Source organism: Anomaloglossus baeobatrachus, chromosome 3 (genome assembly GCF_048569485.1).
Source record: "Anomaloglossus baeobatrachus isolate aAnoBae1 chromosome 3, aAnoBae1.hap1, whole genome shotgun sequence".
NCBI classification, from domain to species: domain Eukaryota; kingdom Metazoa; phylum Chordata; class Amphibia; order Anura; family Aromobatidae; genus Anomaloglossus; species Anomaloglossus baeobatrachus.
Window position 1 is genome coordinate 577525696 of NC_134355.1, and position 22367 is coordinate 577548062.

A 22367-nucleotide genomic window follows, 5' to 3' on the forward strand; every position below is an offset into this window, starting at 1 on the left:
GGAGATATCCTGATTGAGATGAAAGGAGGATACCACCTTAGGGAGAAACTCCTGAATCGGGCGCAGCACTACCTTGTCCTGGTGAAAAACCAGGAAGGGAGCTTTGGATGACAACGCTGCCAGCTCGGATACCCTCCGAAGAGACGTGACCGCTACCAGAAAAGCCACTTTCTGTGAAAGTCGAGAAAGTGAAACATCCTTCAGAGGCTCGAAGGGCGGCTTCTGGAGAGTAACTAGTACCCTGTTCAGATCCCATGGATCTAACGGCCGTTTGTACGGAGGGACGATGTGACAAACCCCCTGCAGGAACGTGCGTACCTGAGGAAGTCGTGCTAGACGCTTTTGAAAAAATACCGATAGCGCTGAGACTTGCCCTTTAAGGGAGCCGAGGGATAAACCTTTTTCCAAACCAGATTGCAGGAAGGAAAGAAAAGTAGGCAATGCAAATGGCCAGGGGGACACTCTCTGTGCCGAGCACCAGGATAAGAAAATCTTCCACGTTCTGTGGTAGATCTTAGCAGACGTGGGCTTCCTAGCCTGTCTCATGGTGGCCACGACCCCTTGAGATAATCCTGAAGATGCTAGTATCCAGGACTCAATGGCCACACAGTCAGGTTCAGGGCCGCAGAATTCAGATGGAAAAACGGCCCTTGTGACAGTAGGTCTGGCCGGTCTGGTAGCGCCCACGGTTGGCCGACCGTGAGATGCCACAGATCCGGATACCACGACCTTCTCGGCCAGTCTGGGGCGACGAGAAGGACGCGGCGGCACTCGGACCTGATCTTGCGTAGCACTCTGGGCAAGAGTGCCAGAGGGGGAAACACATAGGGCAGTTGGAACTGCGACCAATCTTGCACTAAGGCGTCTGCCGCCAGAGCTCTGTGATCGCGAGACCGTGCCATGAACGTTGGGACCTTGTTGTTGTGCCGGGACGCCATTAGGTCGACGTCCGGCCTTCCCCAGCGGCGACAGATTTCCTGAAACACGTCCGGGTGAAGGGACCATTCCCCTGCGTCCATACCCTGGCGACTGAGGAAGTCCGCTTCCCAGTTTTCTACGCCGGGGATGTGAACTGCGGAGATGGTGGAGGCCGTGGCCTCCACCCACATCAGAATCCGTCGGACTTCCTGGAAGGCTTGCCGACTGCGTGTCCCGCCTTGGTGATTGATGTATGCCACCGCTGTGGAGTTGTCCGACTGAATTCGGATCTGCTTTCCCTCCAGCCACTGCTGGAAGGCTTGTAGGGCAAGATACACTGCCCTGATTTCCAGAACATTGATCTGAAGGGTGGACTCCTGCTGAGTCCACGTACCCTGAGCCCTGTGGTGGAGAAAAACTGCTCCCCACCCTGACAGACTCGCGTCTGTCGTGACCACCTCCCAGGATGAGGGTAGGAAGGACCTTCCCTGTGATAATGAGGTGGGAAGAAGCCACCATTGAAGAGAGTCCTTGGTCGTCTGGGAAAGGGAGACTTTCCTGTCTAAGGACGTCGACTTCCCGTCCCATTGGTGGAGAATGTCCCATTGAAGTGGGCGTAGATGAAACTGCGCAAACGGGACTGCCTCCATTGCTGCCACCATCTTCCCCAGGAAGTGCATGAGGCGTCTTAAGGGGTGCGACTGGCCTTGAAGGAGCGAGTGCACCCCTGACTGTATTGAACGCTGCTTGTCCATCGGAAGCTTCACTATCGCTGAGAGAGTATGAAACTCCATGCCAAGATATGTTAGCGATTGGGTCGGTGACAGATTTGACTTTGAAAAGTTGATGATCCACCCGAAAGTCTGGAGAGTCTCCAGCGCAACGTTCAGGCTGTGTTGGCATGCCTCTTGAGAGGGTGCCTTGACAAGCAGATCGTCCAAGTAAGGGATCACCGAGTGTCCCTGAGAGTGCAAGACTGCTACCACTGCTGCCATGACCTTGGTGAAAACCCGTGGGGCTGTCGCCAGACCAAATGGCAGGGCTACGAACTGAAGGTGTTCGTCTCCTATAACGAAGCGTAGAAAACGCTTGTGCTCTGGAGCAATCGGCACGTGGAGATAAGCATCTTTGATGTCTATTGATGCTAGGAAATCTCCTTGAGACATCGAGGCAATGACGGAGCGGAGGGATTCCATCCGGAACCGCCTGGTTTTCACGTGCTTGTTGAGTAGTTTTAGGTCCAGAACAGGACGGAAAGAGCCGTCCTTTTTTGGCACCACAAACAGATTGGAGTAAAAACCTTGACCTCGTTCCTGAATAGGAACAGGGATCACCACTCCCTCTGCCCTTAGCGAGCACACCGCTTGCAGAAGAGCATCGGTTCGGTCGGGATGTGGGGAGGTTCTGAAGAACCGAGGCGGGGGATGAGAACTGAATTCTATCCGGTACCCGTGAGACAAAATGTCTGTTACCCACCGGTCTTTGACCTGTGGCAGCCAAATGCCGCAAAAGCGGGAGAGCCTGCCACCGACCGAGGATGCGGAGAGAGGAGGCCGAAAGTCATGAGGCAGCCGGCTTGGAAGCGGTTCCTCCGGCTGCTTTCTTTGGGCGTGAGTGAGTCCGCCAGGAATCTGAGCTCCTCTGCTCCTTCTGAGTCCTTTTGGACGAGGAGAATTGGGTCCTGCCCGAACCTCGAAAGGACCGAAACCTCGACTGTCCCTTCCACTGTTGAGGTTTGCTTGATCTAGGCTGGGGTAAGGAAGAGTCCTTACCCTTGGACTGTTTAATGATTTCCGCTAATTGCTCACCAAACAGCCTGTCTTGAGATAATGGCAAACTGGTTAAGCATTTTTTGGAAGCAGAATCTGCTTTCCATTCCTTTAACCATAAGGCTCTGCGTAAAACCACCGAGTTGGCGGACGCCATTGACGTACGGCTGGTAGAGTCCAAGACCGCATTGATAGCGTAAGTCGCAAACGCAGACATTTGCGAAGTCAAGGACGCCACCTGCGGCACTGATGGACGTATGATAGAGTCCACCTGCGCCAGACCAGCTGAAATAGCCTGGAGTGCCCACACGGCTGCGAATGCTGGAGCAAACGACGCGCCGATAGCTTCATAGACAGATTTCAACCAAAGGTCCATCTGTCTGTCATTGGCATCTTTAAGTGAAGCCCCATCTTCCACTGCCACTATGGATCTAGCCGCAAGCCTGGAGATTGGGGGGTCCACCTTTGGACACTGGGTCCAGCGTTTGACCACGTCAGGGGGAAAGGGATAATGTGTATCCTTAAGACGTTTGGAGAAACGCTTATCTGGATAAGCATGGTGTTTCTGGACTGCTTCTCTGAAGTCCGCGTGGTCCAGAAAAGAGCTCAATTTACGTTTGGGATACCTAAAATGGAATTTCTCCTGCTGTGCTGCTGCCTCCTCCGCTGGAGGAGAAATATCCAGCAGTCTATTGATGGCCGCTATAAGATCATTCACCATGGCGTCACCATCAGGGGTATCCAGGTTGAGAGCAGTCTCAGGATTGGACTCCTGATCACCTAGCTCTGTCTCATCATACAGAGAATCCTCTCGCTGAGACCCTGACCAGCGTGATGACGCCGAGGGTCTCTCCCAGCGAGCTCGCTTAGGCTGCCTGGGACTGTCGTCCGAGTCAGAGCCTTCAGCCTGTGATGTCTGGGACCCCCTTGGAGCACGGATTAGTTCCAACTGAGGGGGACCGGAGAACATTGAATCAGCAGTGCCCATGGTCTGAGTGACCGGCCTGGACTGCAAGGTTTCTAGAATTTTTGTCATAGTCACAGACATCTTATCAGCAAAAACTGCAAATTCTGTCCCCGTCACCGGGGCAGGGTTCACAGACGTCTCTGCCTGGGCCACTACTAGCATAGACTCCGGCTGACGAAGTGGCACAGGGACCGAACATTGCACACAATGGGGGTCAGGGGAACCTGCCGGTAGATCAGCCCCACATGCGGTACAGGCAGCATATGAAGCCCGTGCCTTGGCACCCTTGCTTTTTGCGGATGACATGCTGTTGTCTCCTCAGAGCAATATAGGGGTATAAGCCAAGAAGCGACCGTACAGTGCAATATATAGGTACAGAGAAAAGTACACAAAAACTACACTGTGGCACTAGTGGGGTCAGCACCTAAGTGCTGTTACCGCCCGCTTAACAGCGGGTGTGTGGTCGCCAGAATCCCTTGTCTGGGTCTCCCAGGGCTATGTCCGTTCTCCAGCTCAGACTGCGTGCAGGAATGGCTGCCGGCGTCCTGTGAAGAGGGGCGGGCCGTGGGCGTGCTGCAGACAAAGAGCGGGAACTGGCGTCCCACTGTGCCCAGTGAGAGGGCTGGAGTATGTAAATAAGACTCCAGCCCTCGGCGCTGCTATTGTACAGCGTCTCTCCCCTTCCCTGACTGACAGGGCTGGGGGCGGGAACGAAGCGTAACTAGGCCGCAGAAGCCGGGGACTAGATTTACAAGCGCTGCCGTCGTAAAAGCACGGTCGGCGCGAAGTCCCCGGCGCACCACAAGTCTCAGCCGCGCCGCAGTCACCATGGCGGCCGGCGCGGTAGTTCCCCACACATAAACTCACTCAGCAAAGCTGCAGTGAGTATAACCCCAAGCGCGCAGCGCTACTGTCCCCGGCGCACTAGAACACCCAGCAACGCTGGAGTGTGTCTGTGCCTGTCTGCACGGAGACACAGAGTACCTGAATGTTGCAGGGCTTTGTCCCTGACGGCACCCTAGCTCCGTATCCAGCAGGATCTCCGGGTCTGTGGATGGAGCCCGGCCTCAGAGTCTGGAGGCCGGTAAGATCCCACTTCACCAGAGCCCTTCAGGGGGATGGGGAAGGAAAACAGCATGTGGGCTCCAGCCTCCGTACCCGCAATGGGTACCTCAACCTTAACAAACACCGCCGACAAAAGTGGGGTGAGAAGGGAGCATGCTGGGGGCCCTAGTATGGGCCCTCTTTTCTTCCATCCGACATAGTCAGCAGCTACTGCTGACTAAACAGTGGAGCTATGCGTGGATGTCTGACCTCCTTCGCACAAAGCATAAAACTGGGCAAGCCCGTGATCCCACGGGGGGTGTATAGCCAGAAGGGGAGGGGCCTTGCACTTTTTAGTGTAGTGCTTTGTGTGGCCTCCGGAGGCAGTAGCTATACACCCAATCGTCTGGGTCTCCCAATGGAGCGCCGAAGAAAAATAGTTTTGTCTCAACATTCTCTGCAGCGTCCATATTTCACTACAGACCCCCTTGGTACCATCCTGCACTTTGCATGATGGACGTCTTTCATTGATCAGTCAGCTTGCAAAGCACTAAGTGACTAGAGGATGGTGGGCAGCAAATTAGATTAGAGTCTCTAGGAACCTGTAGGGATGGGCTGAAGGAGGAAAAATGATCCATAGGATAAAATCCATGAATGGCCCGGCCCCCCGAGTTGTGATAACAGGATATCTAGATGCCCTTGCTGACAATTCACATAACCTAAAAATATTCAGGTTTGGATTATTCGGACTGAATACTTAGTACTGTTCTGGTATTCGTCACGAATAACGAACCCATTACAAGTCAAGGGGGAACTTGAGCATTTTTCATGAGGTATTCCCAGAAAACTGCTCAGGTTCCCCATTGCCTTGCAGTAGGTTCGTTATTCATGACAAATGGCAGAATAGTACTCTGGGATTCATTACGAACAATCCGAACCAAATAGTTACTAGTCGCAAATACAGTGGAACCTTGGTTAACGAGAACAATCCGTTCTGGGAGTGTGCTTGTTAACCAAATTACTCGTTCTGCAAAGCAAGATTTCCCATAGGAAATCATTGCAATGCTGACAATTCATTCCACAACTTGTTAAATGTCCCATCCTGGTCCCCTATTGTGTCATTCCACACATGCACAAACACAGACACAGACAGACACAGACAGACACGCACAGACAAGCACATACAAGCACGCACACACAAGCATGCACGCACACACAAGCACGCACAAGTACGCACACACAAGCATGCACGCACAAGCACGCACGCACACACACACACAAACACACACACACATATTATGCTCACCTTACCTTCTGTTCCATCGCCGGCCTCCTGGGGCTTGCTGTTCTCCGGTACAGGCTGTGTATCGGGTAACCATCACGACGAGGGAGGAACTTCCGCACCCAGAGCGCTGACGTCAAAAGGCAGGAGCCGCTTGCCTCTGATTGGCCAGCGCGCTGCCTTTGAGTAGCGATGACAGAGGAAGTTCCTGCTTCGTCGCTATGGTTGCCGATGCACAGCCTACACCGGCGAACTACAGGACCCAGGAGGCCGGCGATGGAACTGAAGGTACACATATTATGCTCACCTTACCTTACGTTCCATCGCCGGCCTCCTGGATCTTGTAGTTCGCCGCGAGGATTCCTCCCTCGTCGCGATGTACCAGCGAACTACAAGATCCATGAGGCCGGCGATGGAACGGAAGGTAAGGTGAGCATAATACTGTGTGTGTGTGTGTGTGTGCGTGCGTGCGTGCGTGCGTGCGTGCGTGTGTGTGTGTGTGTGTTTGTGCGCGCTTGTGTGTGTTTGTGTGGACTGCAAGAGTGGGTTAGAGCGCGGTGGATGTACAGGACCGGAAGTGTGTGCGGTGAGTATTTTGCTCGTACAGCAAAGCTTTCTCGTAAACCGAGTTACAAATTTACAGAAAGCTTTGCTTGTTAAGCGAAATTCTCGTTAACTGGGTTACTCGTTAAGCGAGGTTCCACTGTAACTAATTAGAAGAGCAAAATATAGAAATCTACTGGAAATCCAACAGTAGGTGCCAACACTCTGAGAAAGCCAAAAAGGTCCGGCACCCATAGGTTGTCTATGGGCTGTATATCCACTAAAGGCCGCTTTACACGCTGCGACATCACTAGCCGATGCTACCGATGTCGAGCGTGATAGCACCTGCCCACATCGTACGGTCGATATGTGGTGTTCGCTGCCGTAGCAAACATTATGGCGGGGGGGCGGTTCGTTTAGCGTCACAGAGACGTCACTAAGCGGCCTCCCAATCAAAGCGGAGGGGCGGAGATGAGCGGGACGAACATTCCGCCCACCTCCTTCCTTCCTCATTGCTGGCGGGACGCAGGTAAGGAGAGGTTCCTCGTTCCTGCGGTGTCACACGTAGCGATGTGTGCTGCCGCAGAAACGAGGAACAACATTGTTACTGCAGCAGCAACGATATTTGGGCATAGGGGGGCATGTCACCGATTAGCGATTTAGAACGTTTTTGCAACGATTCAAAATTGCTAATAGGTGTCACAAGCAATGACATCGCTAAAGCGACCAGATGTGCGTCACAAATTCTGTGACCCTCAACGAGATCGCTTTAGCGATCTCGTAGCGTGTAAAACCACCTTAAGGCTATGTGCCCACGGGACAATGTACCCGCAGATATTTCCGCAGTTTTCCCGCATCTGCTCCCCGGAATGCTCAGCTATCCATTGCTGCGGGTTCCGAGCATTTTTGCTGCGGAACAAGTGCGGAAATACCTGTGGAAATCCCGGCCTGTATCTCCATAGTGGAGGAGCGGGAATGTCGCAGATATTTCCGTATGAATAATTGACATGCAGTTACATGCGGCTGCAGGACATCCGCAGCATATACAGCAGCTGCACATACAGCAGCATTGATACAGCACTAGCCAAATCCCGTAGGAAAACATGGGGAGTGTCTGTACTTGTTAGAACCTGAGAATTTATCTAGAAAATCTATATATATCCGCAGGTTTTCCGAGGCAAAATCTGCGAGTACATTGTCCCGTGGGCACATAGCCTAACAGTGAAATTCTAAAATCTGCAAGCGCAGGTGTGATAGAGGGCAGAAGAACTCGTTATCTAATGACAAAGGAGTCATAAGAAGACAAGAAAAGGTTACCACATACCAACATATCCGTAGAATGAGGCGGGACATTCAGGAATATAAAGCTTTTATTAACCCACAAGACGATTCAGAGCCAAGAAACGTTTCTTAACCGTAACACAATATTCACCTTTATGCTTGTGGTAGGCAAATTCCCGACTTGTTAGTGAAAACCATCTTTTATTAAAGCTCTTCTTTACGATTCTGCGGCCCTGTTGTCGTTTGTACATCTCTCTGCAGTAGAAAATGAACACTTGTGAATCGTTATTAAGGAACGTGTTTTCATGGAGGTTACCAGTGGCTGTGGAGGGGATGTGGATGGGGTAAGGAAGGGTCCAATCATACCAGAATGGCTACAGAAAATTTCCACATCAAATACCAAATAAGTTGCAGGGAAATTTGTACAACAAATCCATCTTATATCGTCGAGTGGATTGTAGTCCAGGTTTTCTAACAAAGAATAACACATTATACTCCCCTTCCCTGGTCCCCCGTCAGTCTCTAAAAACCCAACCTACATAGATAACGGATGTAAAGCATGACGGGGGATCAGGCAAGTATTAGGGAAAAGGAGTAAAGCAGATTTTTATGTTTTTGTGAACCTAAACTCGTGAATCTAATAACAAAGATCACCGTGGATGTTCTCTTTATGTTTTTATGCACATATCCAGATCCTAAAAACTTTAACAAAAATCTTTAATCTTTAGGTCTCAGCCTAGGGGGCATCCATCCTCCGTGTGAAGAATGTCCTCTGGTTAGGAGATTTATGGTCCAGACTATGCTTTCTGGGAAAAAGAAATGCAAATTACCCACCCTCTCACAGAAGGTGCTCTCTTAAGCTGGGTTCACACTAAACGACAGCGACAACGACGTCGCTGTTACGTCACCATTTTCGGTGACGTAACAGCGACCTTGTAAGTCGCTGTTATGATCGCTGCTTAGCTGTCAAACACAGCAGAAGCAGCGATCATAACGTCGCTGTTCTACATGTGCAGAGAGCAGGGAGCCGCGCTTAGCGCTGGCTCCTTGCTCTCCTACAGTACACATCGGGTTAATTAACCCGATGTGTGCTGCAGCTACATGTCACAGTGCAGAGAGCAGGGAGCTGCGCACACTGCTTAGCGCTGGCTCCTTGCTCTCCTTGCTACAGTATACATCGGGTTAATTACCTGATGCGTACTGCAGCCACATGTCACAGTGCAGGAGCCGGCACTGGCAGCAAGAGCGGAGGCTGGTAACCAGCGTAAACATCGGGTAACCAGGGAAAGGTCTTCCCTTGGTTACCCGATGTTTACGCTGGTTACAGCTTACCGCAGCTGCCAGACGCCTGCTCCCTGCTCGCTTCATTTCGTCGCTCTCTCGCTGTCACACACAGCGATGTGTGTGTCACAGCGGGAGAGTGACGACCAAAAAATGAAGCTGGACATTCAGCAACGACCGTCGACCTCACAGCAGGGGCCAGGTCGTTGCTGGATGTCACACACAGCGACAGCGACGGGACGTCGCTGCAACGTCACAGAAAATGGTGACGTAGCAGCGACGTCGTTGTCGTTGTCGCTGTGTGTGACACCAGCTTTAGTGCCACCTATTGAAGGCCACTTCCCTGTGAGTCAATATCTGCACCTTTAACGAGTAATGGTATTTGCACACAATGTCTTTTAGACACTGGCATACATACACTGGCACGAATATTGCAAGCAAACGACATTTTAGGTAATCACTGCTGGGGTTTTCCCTGAAGCGACTATTTGGTCACTTTTTGGAAAGCTTTTTTCTTACTTGTTAGTACAACATAGTGTGTAGCTTCCAATAGGAGCTGACTAAAGAAGAGCCAGATCACTTCTGTTAACGGCTTGGTGTCTTTACAAGAAGTTGAAAATAATGAATCTATGCAAACCAAAATGTTTTTTATTGCAGTGAATAGGTTAAGGCCTGTTTCACACATCCGGCATTTCGCCGGATTGCCGGATCCGGCACACTCCAGTGCAGTGTAATACTGTACAATGGCATCGCGGCAAGCTCCGGTGACATACTCCGGTCACGTGACAGCATGTGACCGCAGCTTACAGCGATGCCATTGTACAGTATTAAATTGTACTGGAGTGTGCCAGATCCGTCAATCCGGCAAAATTCTGGATGTATGAAACGGGCCTCATTTCTTTGATGTTCAGTTCTTTTGTGGGTGGGTTCCTGAGAGTACCTGCCTGTAAAAGATGTTGTGTGGACGTGCCTTATCAAGGAGAAGGATATTTAGGCAAACCAGTTTTCTACAAAGGGAAAACACTGATCTGCAGACAGCTTTTTCAGGCTCGGCCATTGGGCTCATAGGGCTGGCACTGGAGAGCCTGCTTTCTGCCATCTCTTGATTAGTAATCAATTGGTAATTAAAAAGAGTTGTCTCAAATCAATTTGCAAAGCTCAGTGTATTAGGCTGACCAATTGACAGGAGTCCTGAGAACTGCCTCCTTTATGACATTCGCGGCTCTTCTTTCCATAAGCCGACCTGATATGACTGTCGTCGTAGCATGATGCCCATGTGACGTTGCACGAAGCCAGCTAATCAAAGAAGAACTGCCATTGCTAGGATGCAATTCTAGCATCTTCCATCCACTGGCCACAGATTATTGAAGCGGCTGATGGACCAGGTGAATCGTTTTTGCACCAAGCACACTATTTAATAAAAGCATGCTCTTACCCTTCTTTCAGGATCACTGACTCACTCATTCCACTCGGTTCTTTACTTTCAGTGGATGAAATTTCTTCTATAAACTGCAATAAGAAGTAACATTAAGATACGGAGCATGAGACAAAGAACCCTACCTCTGCAAGTCAACCCTCTTGTAATGGGCACTACCATATATAAAACACAAACCCACTGACTTATCCTTCTTCCACCACTATCATCCCTCATCCACCTGTATACTGTGAATGTTGAAATCCAGCATTTATAAAGAGATTCTGGATTTGAACAACACGTCCCACCATAGTTCTTTAGCGCTAATCCTATTATCTGTCCTAGTTCCGAACCTTTTTAACATCTGCCGTGTAGGTTTCTTCCTCAAACATCTTGTAGAATTCACACATGAATGGTTCTTTGAAGCTGGACTGTGGAGAGGACCGGACATGGTTTTAATTTGCAGAATATAAAGGAGAAACAACAAAAAAATTCAATCCTGATGGAACTTACAGTTTTACTTTTGGACAAACTGCCAACACTTCCCAGAGTCTGAATGGTTTTCGATATGAGTGTTAACACGCGTGATGTCTGCGCGTCCTGTGTAGGAGAAACAGATTAAATATTTATGCCAAATCAAGAACTGTCCATATGTCAGTCTTCTCCATAGAAAAGGTAATTTACATGGGTCAGATCATATCCTCAAGTGCTTTATACAAAAAAGAGAATTTTGTTTACTTACCGTAAATTCTTTTTCTTATAGTTCCGACATGGGAGACCCAGACCATGGGTGTATAGCTTCTGCCTCCGGAGGACACACAAAGTACTACACTAAAAAGTGCAGCTCCTCCCTCCTAGCATATACACCCCCTGGATAACCAAATATAGCCAGTTTAGTGCAAAAGCTGAAGGAGGACATCCACCCACAAGTAGAGATAGAGCAAAACCCGGAACAACCGGAGCCTCTGTCTACAACAGCCGGTGAAAACACACGGAACAAGAAAACTGCCAACAGGCAACAGGGAGGGAGCTGGGTCTCCCATGTCGGAACTATAAGAAAAAGAATTTACGGTAAGTAAACAAAATTCTCTTTTTCTTCATCGTTCGTTTTGGGAGACCCAGACCATGGGACGTTCCAAAGCAGTCCATGGGTGGAAATAAACAGAAAAACTGAGAAGTAGGCAAAACCTAACTTCACAAATGGGCGACAGCCGCCTGAAGGATGCGTCTGCCCAAGCTCGCATCTGCCGAAGCATGAGCATGCACTTGGTAGTGCTTCAAAAAAGTATGCAGACTAGTCCAAGTGGCAGTCTGACAGACCTGCTGAGCCGTAGCCTGGTGCCTGAAAACTGAAGAGGCACCGACAGCTCTGGTCAAGTGTGCCTTGATCCCCGGCGGGAGAGGCACTTGAGTACACTGGTAGGTATCGGAAATGGCCGACCTAATCCAACGAGCTAGGGTCGGCTTAGATGCCGAGAAGCTCTTACGCTGACCAGTGGTCAGCACAAAAAGAGAGGTGCACCGCCTAAGAACAGCGGTGCGAGACACATAGATCCGGAGCGCCCGCACCAGATCCAGAGTATGCAACACTTTTTCAAAGCGATGAACAGGAGCCGGACAAAAGGAAGGCAGGGAAATGTCCCGGATAAGGTGGAAGCAGAAACCACCTTAGGGAGAAGTCCGGAGTCGGACGGAGAACCACCTTGTCTTGATGAAAAACCAGAAAAGGTGACTCCGAAGAGAGTGCAGCCAAATCAGAGACTCTCTTGAGGGAAGTTATGGCCACTAGAAAGACCGCTTTCTGTGAAAGACAAGACAAAGAAACCTCCCTAAGAGGCTCAAAGGGGGGGTTCCGGAAGCCGTGAGGACCGGATTAAGGTCCCAGGGTTCCAAAGGCCGCCAGTAAGGCGGAATGATGTGAGATGCGCCCTGCGTGAAGGAGCGCACCTGAGCCAGCCGGGCGATACGCCGCTGGAACAACACTGACAGAGCCGAGACCTGTCCCTTGAGGGAATTGAGGGATAGTCCTAGCTGCAGACCGGACTGTAGAAGGGACAGGAGGGTCGGCAAGGCAAAAAGGCCAAGAAGCATGGCCGGAAGAATGACACCAGGACAGGAAAATTCTCCAGGTCCTGTGATAGATTTTGGCCAAGGGATACTTCCGAGCCCGAGTCATAGTGGAGATGACTTCAGGAGGGATACCAGAAGTCGTCAAGATCCAGGACTCAAGAGCCACGCCGTCAATCTGAGAGCCGCAGGATTCTAGGGGAAAGACGGACCTGGACAGTCCGGGAGATGCCATGGCACCTCTACGGACAGATGGAGCAGGTCAGGGTACCAAGCTAGCCTGGGTCAGTCTGGAGCAATGAGAATGACCCGACGGCCCTCCATTCTGATCTTGCGCAGGACTCTGGGCAAGAGCTAGAGGGTGAAACACGTAAGACAGACGAAGCTGGGACCAATCTTGAACCAGTGCGTCTGCTGCAAAAGCCTGAGGATCGTGGAGCGAAGATCCACGTCCGGAGTGCCCCACTTGCGGCAGATTGACCGAAACACTGCCGGATGCAGAGCCCACTCGCCGCTGTCCACGGTTTGACGCTGCACGTCTGGGATGTGGACTGCGGATATGGTGGACTTGGAGTCCTCCGTCCACTGAAGGATGCGTTGAACCTCCAACATTGCCAGGCGGCTGAGTGTCCCGCCCTGGTGGTTGATGTAGGCAAACGCTGTCGCGTTGTCTGACTGGACTCGAATGTGCCTGGCCGCCAACAGATGGTGAAAGGCTAAGAGAGCTAGAAGCACAGCTCTGATTTCCAGCACATTGATCGAGATGGCTGATTCGGACAGAGTCCAAGTGCCCTGCGCTCCATGGTGGAGATATACTGGTCCCCAGCCGGATAGACTGGCATCCGTGGTGAGGATCACCCGGGACGGGGCCAGGAAGGAGCGTCCCTGAAGAGAGAGGGGCCGAAGCCACCACTGAAAGGAGCCCCTGGTAGGTGGCGAAGCCACCAACCCATGGAAGGAGGAAGTCCGCTTGTTCCAACAGCGGAAAATGTCCAGCTGCAGAGGACGCAGATGGAACTGGGCAAGGGAACCGCTTATATTGACGCCACCATCTGACCCAGCACCTGCATTAGGTGCCTGATGGAACGACGTCGCGGCCTCAGCAAAGAGCGCACCGCCAGAGGAGGGACTGCTGTTTGACTAAGGGCAGCTTCACAAGTGCCGGCAGAGTCTCGAATTGCGTCCCTGGGTACGTGAGCTTCTGGGTCGGAGTCAGAGTGGACTTGGACAGAATGACAAGCCACCCGAATTGGCTAGAGAGGCGAGAGTGAGCGAGGCACTCCGCTAACAGTCTGCACTGGATGAAGCCCTGACTAGAAGGTCGTCCAGGACAAAAGGATCACTGCCAACCCCTGGAGGTGCAGGACCGCAAACACTGCTGCCATGACCCTGAGAATACTCGAGGGGCCGTGGCTAACCCCAAGGGAAGAGCCACGAATTGGAAATGTTCCACTCCGATTGCAAAACGTAGCCAACGCTGGTGTGAAACTGCGATTGGCACATGCAGATAGGCATCTCTGATGTCGATGGATGCTAGGAAATCTCCTTGGGTCATTGACTGATCGCAGAGACTCCAAGCGAAAATGCCGCACCTGAACATGCTTGTTGAGAAGCTTGAGATCCAGGTCGGAAGGCACCGTCCTTTTCGGGGACTAGGAAGAGATTTGAGTAGAAATCTCAGAACCGTTCCCAGTCGGGAACCGGTACAATTACTCCATTGGCCTGCAAGAATGCCACGGCCTGTGAGAAGGCGCGGCCTAGGAGCAGGGGGGAGTTGACAGAAAAAATCTGTTTGGCGGGCTGGATAGAATTCTATCCTGTAGCCGTGGGAGATGATATCCCGCACCCACTGATCGGAGACGTGTTGAACCACACGTCGCCAAAGTGGGAGAGCCTGCCACCGACCAAGGACGTTGCTGGCGCGGCCAGATAGTCAGGAGGAGGCTGCCTTAGTGGCAGCAGCTCCTGCGGTCTTCTGAGGACGCGGCTTCGTGCGCCAGTTGGGTTTACGATCCTTGGCTGAGTTAGTGGACGAGGCCGAGGGCTTAGAGGACGACCAGTTGGAGGACCGAAAGGAACGAAACTTCGACTGGTTCCTGCCCTGGACAGGTTTCCTGGTTTTGGTTTGTGGCATGGAAGTACTCTTCCTGCCAAAAGCTTCCTTAATATTTTCATCCAGTTGTTCACCGAATAGTCTGGTCCCAGGAAAAGGGAGCCCAGCAAGGAACTTCTTTAGAAGCATCTGCCTTTCACTCTCGAAGCCACAGGAGCCTGCGGATAGCGAGGGAATTAGCCGAGGCCACCGCAGTGCGGTGAGAGTCTACCAGCATGGCAGACATGGCATAGGATGAAAAGACTGAAGCCTGGAAGTTAAGGCAACCATTTCGGGCATAGAGTCCCTGGTGAGGGAATGAATCTCCTCTAGAGAAGCAGAGATGGCTGTGAGAGCCCGCACTGCTGCAAAAGATGGGGAGAACGAGGCCCCTGCCGCCTCATATACAGATTTGGCCAGAAGGTCAACCTGGCGGACAGTGGAATCCTTAAGAGAGGTGCCATCAGCCACTGATACAACTGTCCGGGCTGAGAGTCTAGACACCGGAGGGTCCACCTTTGGTGAATGAGCTCACTCCTTGACCACTTCTCGTGGAAAGGGAAAACGGTCATCAGAACCACGCTTTGGGAAGCGTTAGTCAGGGCAGGCCCTGGGCTTGGTCACAGTGGCCTGAAAACTGGAGTGGTTAAGGAACACACTCCTTGTTCTCTTAAGCAAGGTAAACTGGTGCTTTTTTGCCAGAGAGGGTTGCTCCTCTGATACTGGTGGATTGAGGTCCAGTACAGAATTATTGTACGCAATCGAAACACTAATATCTGCGTCACCCTCGGACAGATCAATGGGGGACATGGAGGTAGCGTCCGCGCCCCCGGTAAAGGGATCCTCCTCGTCCTGCGAGTCAGCTCGTGAATCAGAGCCGTGGGACGAGGAAGGAGAGGGGACCCTGCGTCTCCTTTGAGGAGGACGGGGTCTGAGACCAGAAGAAGAATCCTCTGTGGGCCTTGCTGAGCGAGCCGTAGCAGCAGAGGCGCCCTGAGAAGGGGGCTAATGCATGCTCAGCAGAGTCCGGGACAGCTGTCCCATGAAGAGAAGGATTCTACCCAAGCCAGGGGTTCAGCCACCGGAGCCGGAGCAGCCGGAGGGACCACTGGGGATGAGACTCCAGGCTGAGGCACCACCATGTTAGAGCAGGAATCACAATGTGGTTATGTGCTCGGTACAGGCAGTACGAGCCTACATGCGGTGCATATTGAGTGCAGCCCTGCAGCCTTACTTCTCGTGTGAGACATGCTGCTGAAGTGGGGGCTCTGAGCCAGAATGACCCCCAGCAGAGTATATAAGCAGTATATAAGCAGGTCCACAACCGGAGGTTGTGGCTTGCCAGACCGTTTGACATTGTCTCTGTGTCCTCCAGATCCCACAGCCCGGACCCCCAGAGAGATGCTGCAGTCAGCGCCGATCGCTGTGCAGACATGGCATAAGAACGCTGAAAAAATGGCGCCGGAGCGAGGAGAGGGGGCGGGGCCTACTCTAAGAGCGGGATCCGGAGGGCCAAGGAGATATACAGGGGAGGGAATCTTTACTCAGAGAGGAGTGTCTCTCCCCTGTGCCGAACAGCCGCTGGGCGGAGCCGCACTGTCCCTCTGCATGACTGACATGCAGGGGCAGTGAAATCGAAACTAGGCCTCAGGCGAAGCCGGGGTCTAGATTTAACAATGCGGCCGGCAAACAGGCACCATCGGCGCGGTTCTCGGGTGAAAACCAGAGAACCGGCCGGGAATGTCAGAATACATACACAGCACACTCTCCCCCACATTAAAGTACAAGGGACCCCCTGAAAATAACGTCTCAGATACTTAGCTTGTGAGACGCAGAGCCAGGTCCCTGAGGGATGAGTGCTCCGTCCGTCAGGATCCTGAAAGGGCTGCGGATGGAGACCGGTCTCCTGCCAGGCAGAGAGAACCGTGCTGGCTCCCACTTCAAGCCAGAGCCCGAGGGATGGTGAAGGAGCGCGGCATGTAAGGCTCCAGCCCTGAAATCAACCTTAACAACACCGCCGACACAGTGGGGTGAGAAGGGACATGCCGGGAGTCCAGCGTTGGACCCGCTTTTCTTCCAACTCTTTTCCAAAAATCAAAATCAGATGAGAATGCATGTGTGTGTGTGCCTCCTGAACACAAAGCATTGAACTGGCTATATTTGGTTATCCAGGGGGTGTATATGCTAGGAGGGAGGAGCTACACTTTTTAGTGTAGTACTTTGTGTGTCCTCCGGAGGGAGAAGCTATACACCCATGGTCTGGGTCTCCCATAAGGAACGATGAAGAAAGTGAATCCCTATCTGGGAACTAGAAAATAACCTAATGAAAGTCTAATAGTCAAGGCTGACCTGGGGTCTCCAGTTGCCCACAATTCTGAGGCATCGATGAGGAGTCGGAGTATCCTCTAACCACCTAGATCTTGCAGTCACATGGACCATAGCATCTAGGTGTTAACGAAGGTGGATGTAGTTGTGCTACCTGGTCTTTTCTGGTACAGAAGATTACAAGGTTCTATATTGCCAACAGCAGACTGGTAAAGATGTCAACTAAGAGCGGACGTTAATAAATAGGGGTTCAAGGTGAACTTCCTAATGCTGCAATGTAGATCTATAGGTAGGCAAGAGATTAATGTTCACCAATATATTGGTGAAGATTTATAAACACTAGTACAAGGGAAAAGTGGCACCCAAAGCAAAAAATGCAATCCACCTCCTATGGCCTTCAAGAATCTGTAAAATGCATCTCGGTGGTCAGCCTTGGGCAACTGCCCCTCTTCCCCCCCACTGCAATGATCTGGTCAGATTTTCCTTGCTTGGTTCAGTTTTAGCTTAGCATACACAAAAAGAAATAGAAAATCACAAGACCGTAACAATGTCATAACTATCCAGTAGGTTCTACTAATGTGATGATTATTATCATAAGGAAACAAGTCAGCAAGTGGTCAGGACTGATTAGTCAAAGTGGGAAATTGTGTCAGTAATGGAGGAGTTTGTTCTCTGAACAGCTGAAGATCAGTTCAATAAGGAGTCTCTACAAACAACAGTGAAGCATGGAGAAGGTTCCTCACAAGTTTGGGGCTGCATTTTAGCAAGTGGAGATGGGAATTTGGTTAGGATTAATGGTGTCCACAATGCTGAGAAATACAGGCAGATACTTATCCATCATGTAATACAGGTGCGGGGAACCTCCGGCCCGTGGGCTGTATGTGGCCCAAAATAACTTTTTCTGCGGCTCCCGGGCAGATTCCCACGGACTGCAGTTCACGTCTTGCTGGCTGCCGGCCCTTTAAACCCCGTACGCAGTGTTCATTGCTGAACATTGCGATTTCTGCACAAAAGGATTAAATCCCCACGCTGGCCAGTGCGCCAACGTGAAGACGTACCTTGTAGGCGGAGGAGATGCAAGATGCGCTCCCATTCCACAAAAAAGGAGCGACTGCCCCAGCGTCCGCCAGGGCCGCCTGTGTCCCCCCCCAGCGTCCGCCAGGGCTGCCTGTGCCCCCCAGCTATATCTGGGAACCCCAGTGATGTAAATAACCCCAGTGATGTTTGTCCCGCCCAGTGATGTATGTAGCCCTCATTGATGTCTATGTCCTGCTGCTTCCCTAGTGATGTATGTTCCTTCCAACCCTCCACAGTGGTGTATGTGCCCCCCAATGATGTATATTTCATCCTCAATGCTTGCGCCCCCCCAGCTATGTCTGTGCTCTCCACCAATGATGTATATACCCCCAGCGATGTCTGTGCCCCCCAGTGATGTTTATACCCCAGTCACATCTAGGCCTGGCAGCTTTCCTCCCAGCGCTCCCCAGTGATCTATATTCGTCCTAACCCTCCCCAGTGATGTATATGCCCCCAGCCCCTCCTGTGATGTATTTGCCTCCAGCCCCTACTTTGATGTATATACAGCAGTCTGAGATGACTCAAACCTGGAAAAGCAGTTGTGAGAAGTAACAAGATCAATATTTCCTAATATCATAGCAGCACCAAAGAGAAGAAGCTCCATGCACCACAGTGAGTTAATTGTTTGACGAAATATAGCAGGGTAATTTTTAAGTTTATAATTTTATGTAGCCCCCAAATTATGGTACAAATTTCAAAATGGCCCCCAGCAGAAAAGAGGTTCCACACCCATGATGTAATACAATGAGAGAGGTGTCCGATTGGCTCCAAACTTATTCTCTAGCAGGACAAAAACTCCAAACATACAACCAATGTGAACTATCTTCAAATTAAACAAGAACAAGGAGTCCTGAAAGTGACTAAATGGCTCTCACAAAGCCCAACATCACTGAAGCTTCCTGGGAAGAAAACATGCAGAGACAGAGGGATTTTTTTTCAAAGCCTGTATCCACAGAAGATCTATGGTTAAATCTCCAAGGTGTTTGCAGCAAGCTCCCTGCCGAGATCCTTCAAAAATGGTTCACAAGTGTACCTAGACGAATCGATGCGGTTTTGTGGACAAAGGGCGGTCACAGCAATTATTGATTTGATTTAGACTTCTCTTTTGTTTATTAATTTTGCATTTTGTTGGTAAAAATGTAAGTGCTAACTTACAGGGTGGTGTGATCTCAAATGGAAGATGTGCGGAGACACAACAGCGACAGCAAAGAACCGCAAGAACACGAAGCTGCTGACAGCCGAGTACTGAACATGGCGGTCATCTGTAAAGAAATAAAGGATATCAACAGTCAAAATCGGTATTTGAGTACATCAGACATCTTATAACCCTAGGAACCTAGTCCTGCCCCACAAGCTACTTGTATACACTGTAGTACAAACTTAAATAACTCAACAGACATAAGAAAGAAGAAACTAAACCAGGATCATGAAATATCTAAGAAATGCAGGTATCCCAGCATCACGTCAAATACAGCCGATGACAGAGTGATGGTTTTACAAGGAGCAATTAAAGGGGATGTCCAGGACTTTGATCCTTAGGATAGGTTATGACTTTTGTGTGGGCTCCTGACACTCAGCGCCGCCCCCCCTAGGATCATTTGTTTGCAGTTCTAAATGTGAATAAGTAATAAAAGGACAAAACATTTCCGCACATTGTATAGAGATCATTTTTGGGTAGCTGCAGTACCTGTGACTGGCCACTAAACAGTATGTGGCGCTGTGGTTTGTCACATCCGGCTGCAGCGGGAGCTGAAAACAACTGACCGGTGCGCTGCCAGCTGCTCACGCCCCGATAACTTCCATTATACTCAGGTACCCAAGTCGCGCCCATCCGAGAATCCAACTGCTCGTTACAAGAACCGAGCACCTGAGCTTGGTAGTGCTCGCTCATCATTGCTTATCATGAATCCACAAGATAAAAAGAGAATTTTGTTTACTTACCGTAAATTCTTTTTCTTATAGTTCCGTATTGGGAGACCCAGACATTGGGTGTATAGCTTCTGCCTCCGGAGGACACACAAAGTACTACACTAAAAAGTGTAGCTCCTCCCTCTGAGCCTATACACCCCCTGGAGAACCAGATCTAGCCAGTTTAGTGCAAAAGCTGAAGGAGAATAGCCACCCACAAGTAAAGATAGAGCAAGAACCGGAACAACCGGAGACTCTGTCCACGACAACAACCGGTGATAACACGCGGAACAAGAAACTGCCAACAGGCAACAGGGAGGGTGCTGGGTCTCCCAATACGGAACTATAAGAAAAAGAATTTACGGTAAGTAAACAAAATTCTCTTTTTCTTTATCGTTCCTATGGGAGACCCAGACATTGGGACGTCTCAAAGCAGTACATGGGTGGGAATAAACAGAAAAACTGAGAAGTAGGCAGAGCCTAACTTCACAAATGGGCGACAGCCGCCTGAAGGATGCGTCTGCCCAAGCTCGCATCTGCCGAAGCATGAGCATGCACTTGGTAGTGCTTTGAAAAGGTATGCAGGCTAGTCCAAGTGGCAGCCTGACAGACTTGCTGAGCCGTAGCCTGGTGCCTGAAAGCCCAAGAGGCACCGACAGCTCTGGTCGAGTGTGCCTTGATCCCCGGCGGGGGAGGCACCTGAGAATACTGGTAGGCATCCGAAATGGTCGACCTAATCCAACAGGCTAAGGTCGGCTTAGAAGCAGAGAGGCCCTTACGCCGACCTGTGGTTAGCACAAAAAGAGAGGTGCACCGCCTAAGAGCAGCGGTGCGAGACACATAGATCCGGAGCACCCGCACCAGATCCAGAGTATGCAACGCTTTTTCAAAGCGATGAACAGGAGCCGGACAAAAGGAAGGCAGGGTAATGTCCTGGTTAAGGTGGAAAGGAGAAACCACCTTAGGGAGAAAGTCCGGAGTCGGACGGAGAACCACCTTGTCTTGATGAAAAAACAAAAAAGGTGACTCCGAAGAGAGCGCAGCCAAATCAGAGACTCTCCTGAGGGAAGTTATGGCCACTAGAAAGACCACTTTCTGTGAAAGACGAAACAAAGAAACCTCCCTAAGAGGCTCAAAGGGGGGTTTCTGTAAGGCCGTGAGGACCAAATTGAGGTCCCAGGGATCCAAGGACCGCCGGTAAGGCGGAATGATGTGAGACGCGCCCTGCATGAAGGTGCGGACCTGAGCCAGTCGGGCGATACGCCGCTGGAACAGCACTGACAGAGCCGAGACTTGTCCCTTGAGAGAATTGAGGGACAGTCCTAGCTGCAGACCGGACTGTAGAAAGGACAGAAGGGTCGGCAAGGAAAAAGGCCGGAAGAGCGACACCAGGACAGGAAAATTTTCCAAGTCCTGTGATAGATTTTGGCCGAGGAAGACTTCCGGGCCCGAGTCATAGTGGAAATGACTTCAGGAGGAATACCAGAAGCCGTCAAGATCCAGGACTCAAGAGCCACGCCGTCAATCTGAGAGCCGCAGAATTCTGGCGGAAAAACGGACCTTGTGAGAGAAGGTCTGGACGGTCCGGAAGATGCCACGGCACCTCTACGGACAGATGGAGCAGGTCTGGGTACCAAGCTCGCCTGGGCCAGTCCGGAGCAATGAGGATGACCCGACGGCCCTCCATTCTGATCTTGCGCAGGACTCTGGGCAAGAGAGCTAGAGGGGGGGAAACACGTAGGACAGACGAAACTGGGACCAGTCTTGAACCAGAGCGTCCGCTGCGAAGGCCTGAGGATCGTGGGAGCGAGCCACGTAAATCGGAACCTTGTTGTTGTGACGGGATGCCATTAGGTCCACGTCCGGAGTGCCCCACTTGCGGCAGATTGACTGAAACACTGCCGGATGCAGGGACCACTCGCCACTGTCCACGGTTTGACGGCTGAGATAATCTGCCTCCCAGTTTTCCACGCCTGGGATGTGGACTGCGGATATGGTGGACTTGGAGTCCTCCGTCCATTGAAGGATACGTTGTACCTCCAACATTGTCAGGCGGCTGCATGTCCCGCCTTGGTGATTGATGTAGGCAACCGCTGTCGCGTTGTCTGACTGGACTCGGATGTGCTTGCCCACCAATAGGTGGTGAAAAGCTAGGAGAGCCAGGAGCACGGCTCTGGTTTCCAGCACATTGATCGAGAGGGCTGACTCGGACGGAGTCCAAGTGCCCTGTGCTCGGTGGTCGGTGGTGGAGACATACCGCTCCCCAGCCGGATAGACTGGCGTCCGTGGTGAGGACCACCCAGGACGGAGCCAGGAAGGAGCGTCCCTGAGACAGAGAGAGGGGCCGAAGCCACCACTGAAGAGAGCTCCTGGTCTGTGGCGATAGAGCCACTAACCTG

General features: G+C 51.3%; 1 protein-coding gene across 1 annotated transcript in view; it reads right to left on the reverse strand.

Moving 5' to 3' along the window:
- The window catches only part of RASA2 (RAS p21 protein activator 2), a 181015-nt gene that overhangs the window by 45755 nt on the left and 112893 nt on the right, over positions 1-22367 (reverse strand). The window contains exons 15-19 of the mRNA XM_075340970.1: positions 19216-19322; positions 11013-11099; positions 10853-10930; positions 10521-10594; positions 7956-8059 (exon numbers count right to left, since the gene is read on the reverse strand). Coding sequence (XP_075197085.1) covers positions 7956-8059; positions 10521-10594; positions 10853-10930; positions 11013-11099; positions 19216-19322 — 450 coding nt within the window. The remainder of the gene's footprint in view (positions 1-7955; positions 8060-10520; positions 10595-10852; positions 10931-11012; positions 11100-19215; positions 19323-22367) is intronic.